At 40.0% G+C, this 4,808-nt stretch overlaps 1 protein-coding gene across 1 annotated transcript; it reads left to right on the top strand.

The window, feature by feature from the left end:
• Positions 1 to 1,546: 1,546 nt before the first annotated feature.
• LOC107894310 (uncharacterized) lies at positions 1,547 to 4,226 on the top strand. The gene is made up of 3 exons (XM_016819595.2): positions 1,547 to 2,248; positions 2,526 to 2,873; positions 2,981 to 4,226. The coding sequence occupies exons 1-3, from the start codon at positions 1,796 to 1,798 to the stop codon at positions 3,581 to 3,583; spliced, it is 1,404 nt and encodes a 467-aa protein (XP_016675084.1). The 5' UTR covers positions 1,547 to 1,795; the 3' UTR covers positions 3,584 to 4,226.
• The last annotated feature ends 582 nt before the right edge of the window (positions 4,227 to 4,808 follow it).

The raw sequence follows: 4,808 nt of genomic DNA on the forward strand, positions 1-4,808 counted from the left end.
TCCTTCACTATCCCCTCTTTTTCGTTTTTTACCTTCATCCCCCATTAGTACCCTATCCTCAAAATCATGATCCATTGCATTAAAGCTATCCACCATCCCTAAATTTTCACCTTGAGGATGGGATTTATACAGTCTCCCCTCTAAATTTATTCCCAAAATGGGATCTATATTGCTCCTAGTTCCCATTTTCTTCTTGGGAATTCTCAGCATACCCCCTATCATTTGACTTCCCTCCTGATTTCCGCCCGATACTTCCTCCTCTTCATCATGTAACCAAACACTTTTCATAGCCAAAGCCCTTCGAGATTGAGCCCGCAGCGTTAAATCCCATCCCATTTCTGCAACTTCCACCCCTAATGCCATTTTTGCTTCACAAAATAAATCGCTATGCCCTAAACGACCGTAATAAAAACAAAACAGTGATAAACGTTCATATTTAAATCGAACATATGAACACTGGCCATTAAACATAAGCTGTTTCTTTCTTCTCAAAAGCTGACGTATATCCACTTGAACTCGTATCCTCATAAAATTACAATTCTCTTTCCCTAACATAGAATTGTCATACTCTATAAAAAACCCTATAAAATTCCCAAGTTGCACCGCCAAATGTTCAGAGAAAAAACCAAAAGGAATATCATGGATCTGAACCCAAAAGGGTGAAAAAATTAAAGGGACATTCAATGGGTCTTCCTCGCTTTGCAGCTTATGTAACAGCAGTAAATGTCTGTTAAAGGTCCATGACAAACCCTTTTAAGACCCTTTCCATGTCCATACTATGAAAAAATTGAAACAATTACCTTTTTTCCCCCAGATCTCGAATTTAAACACCACAGACAGGATACCACAAATTTGCCATGGTATTTTTCATTCCTGGAAAATGGATGACACTAGCTGTTAAAAAGCAACCCACCAATTGGAAAAATCCCCTCACCCTATCTGTGTTTGTTTCTGCTTGAATTTGCAAAACCTCATCTTTCTCCTCATTAATCGAAAGTTCAGCAAAATTAGATTCCATAATCAAGACTCACGTTCAGTAGCTATTGTATTTTCCAAAGAAAAATAGATAGCAGCAGGGCAACTGCTAGAGATAGCAGACAGAGACGTGCTAGAGATAGCAGACCTAAATAAAGAGATTAGGTTAGTTCATTAAATAAGGTAGAATTATTATCTTTTTATGTTGAAATAAAATTATATCTAATTTAAATATATATTAATTAAATAGTCCAACATAAGTAAAATTCTTAGTTAAATTTATTTGTGAGATATTTTGAAATAAACAAACTACTTACTCGGTAGCTACGTAAATAATAACCTTTTAATTTACTTGAATTTAACATAAAAGTTTCAACAATTTTTACAATTAAATTTATATTTTTAAACTCGAAAAGTGAAAAATAGATAATTAAAATCCTAATAATAGAGGTAAAGAGACCAAATTTTAAATATACGAAGATTACAGGGACTTATAAAGATTTTAAGCTTTTTTTTTTAATTAACTCATTTTCTTTCTCTCTATTGACACCAAACCACACTATAACTACAGGGAATTAGGAAAAGCAAAAATTCTGTATTTAGCTCCTTGAAAATTCGCTACGTTTTCTCCCATATTATATGCTCTGCTCTGCTCGCCAGTTCCCAGTCTCTCCATGAAAGAACCTTCCCTCTCCCTTTATCCTCTCTAAACTTCATTCCAATCCAACCCCTTTTTTCTCTCTTGTTTTTTCATTACTAAATCGACTAAGGAACCTTTTTTTTTTGGGTTCTTTTTGAAAAGCAAAACGCCCGAGCATTAATGGAGAAAAAGCAAGGTTTTTTCTCAGCTCTCAAAGAGGAAGTAATTCGTGGGCTTTCACCTTCCCGCTCGAGGACCAACAGCCCCGGAAGAGCCCGGTCACCTATTGCCATTCTGTTGCGGAGAAAGAAAAGCGGCCACTACAACTACGGAGGCGCTTACCTGGTACAACCGGAGCCCTTGATCGCGAGGTACGGTGTCGGGGAAGCGTTAGCTCCGCTCATGGAAGGTCCCGACCCGGACGGAGGCGAAACCGGGGATTCCAAGAGGCTTGGGTTGGGGCTAGGACAATGGGTTATGGGACAGTTATCGAGGACTCCATCCATGGCTTCCTTGAGTTGCAAAAGGTCCGATCTAAGGCTGTTGCTCGGGGTCATGGGTGCACCTTTGGCTCCTGTTCAAGTTTGCTCCACTGACCCTTTGCCTCACTTGAGCATCAAAGACACTCCCATTGTTAGTCCCCTTCCGCCCCCCCCCCCCCCCGGTCTTCTTTAGCTTATAATAGACTTAAAAAAGAACAAATGAACTTCTGGGTGTTTTTTTTCTGCTTATGATGGTTTGAATGGCGACTAAAGTATTTATCATTTATAGTATTTTATTTGTAATGTTCTTGTATTTTTCTTTAAGCTTCTTCTATGGTCTATGGATCCATTTTATTAAATCATGGTTTTCAAACTGTGGTTAGCAAGAAACTTGAGTAAAAACTCCATTTCTTTGCGGTATGGTGCAGGAAACGTCCACTGCTCAGTACATATTGCAGCAGTATACAGCTGCTTCCGGTGGTCTGAAGCTGCAAAACTCAGTCCGGAATGCGTATGCGATGGGAAAACTGAAAATGGTAGCTTGTGAGTACGAAACTGCTGCGAAGACGGTTAAGAACCGATATGGCTCCAGAGGTACGGAGTCCGGTGGGTTTGTGCTCTGGCAAATGAATCCGGACATGTGGTATGTTGAACTTGCGGTTGGGGGCAGCAAGGTTCATGCTGGCTGTAATGGGAAGCTTGTATGGAGGCACACACCTTGGCTTGGAGCTCGCACTGCAAAGGGGCCTGTTAGACCCTTGCGTCGTGCACTTCAGGTGAGGTCTCCTATGCTTATCAGCAGCTGAATATTGGCTCTTCGGTTATATTTCTAGCATTACTGGCTTTCTGATTCTCTCTTTGTGCTTCACTATTCCTAAATCAGGGTCTTGATCCGAGAACTACAGCTAGTATGTTTTCTGATGCAAAATGTATAGGAGAGAAGACAATTAATGGTGAGGATTGCTTCATCCTCAAGCTCTGTACCGACCCCCAGACATTGAAGGCAAGGAGTGAAGGCCCTGCGGAGATCATTAGGCATGTCTTATTTGGCTACTTTAGTCAGAAGACCGGGCTTCTGGTTCACATGGAGGATTCACATTTGACTCGTATTCAATCCAACGGTGGCGATACTGTTTACTGGGAAACCACAATCAATTCATATCTTCATGATTACCGACCCGTCGAAGGTATCATGATAGCACATTCTGGCCGTTCTGTCATTACACTTTTCAGGTTCGGGGAAGCTGCAATGAGCCATACGAAAACAAGGATGGAAGAAGCTTGGACGATCGAGGAGGTTGCCTTTAACATACCAGGCCTTTCTGTTGATTGTTTTATCCCTCCAGGTGATTTGAAATCTGGATCCATCAGTGAAACCTATGAACTACCTCAGGACGAAACAGGGACGAGTGCGATCGCCTTATCAGCATATCATGCCAAAGTTGCTGCACTCGAGAGGGCACAGGATAATTGGCTGACGGTATGATTTGCAGGATACAAGTCTGAAGAAGTGTAGAATTCACAACTTAGCAAGTGCTCAAATTGGTAGCTAGTTCAGTTGACTAATCCATTAGAAGTTAAAAAAAAGAAGAAGGTAGAAGTCAATTTTTGGACTTCAGTGTTACGCCTCTATTAATCTGTAAATAGAGCATAATGATTCATATCGGGACCTCTATGAATCTTTATACTCTCAATGCAGAATCCAACTATGGAGAGTTGGAGCTCGGTTTTTCCAATTAGGGATAGAGCTAATGGAGGTTGGTTTTTAGTTTACCTGGCTTTGATGGTAAGTAGCAAAGCTGCCCCATCAACCCTTTTATTTTTTCTATAGTTATACTAACTATATATAGTATGGCAGCATAAAGGATGCTGCCAGTTTAACAGTAATGTCTAGGTTTTTTTATTTTTTTTGATGTTACAAATTCTGGATTTGTGATTCAAAGTGTGATGATTTGGGTTGAAAGTTGTTTTGGGGGGGTTTGAGAGAAGGGAAAGAGATTTTGCCATTTTTGTGGAAATGGTGATAAATAGGCATAATGGTAAATGAGATGGAACTAACTATATTTCTTACCTTCTGAAAGTTATTCAATGCTTTTGATGAATATACAGTGATCCCCATATTTCCTTCATTCTTTTCTGAGTTTTAATACGTGACTTGTGAATGCCCAGATTATCTTTGTACTACAAGTGACGACACTCGAACCCTAATGCTGTTGTTAGGGTGTTAATAAGAACTTTGGTTGAACCACCATATCTTTAAGAATATACTTAATCTTCCTACACCAAGTAGGCAGCAATATCTAAGGTTATCTTTGACCCATCACTGCCATTGGAACCCTTTAAGGCTTGAGTGTGTCCCCTTGGTGGGGTGTCCTTAGCTGTTTTTAGTCAGACAAGCCAACATATTTTTGAAGCAATGCAAAGCCCCACCTTTGACCACAGGTGTAATGTGGGGTTAGGTTGGTTCAGTGGTGTGAAGTTGTGGTAGCATCGTTCAAAGCTAAAAAAGCTAAGCACGAGATGAAAGTTCCTCAAAACCCCCATGTGATTCTTCATTCTTTTGCTTTTGCTTTGATTCCTTTGCTTAACTGTTTTAACAGATCTTTTTACCTGCTTTTGCCAACTTATTTATTTATTTCGGTCTTTCTTCATCTTTACTCTCTAAGATATATATAGGTGCTGAGGGTAGGGAAAGTTCCAACTCATCCCAT

Source organism: Gossypium hirsutum, chromosome A13 (assembly GCF_007990345.1).
Source record: "Gossypium hirsutum isolate 1008001.06 chromosome A13, Gossypium_hirsutum_v2.1, whole genome shotgun sequence".
Classification (NCBI taxonomy): domain Eukaryota; kingdom Viridiplantae; phylum Streptophyta; class Magnoliopsida; order Malvales; family Malvaceae; genus Gossypium; species Gossypium hirsutum.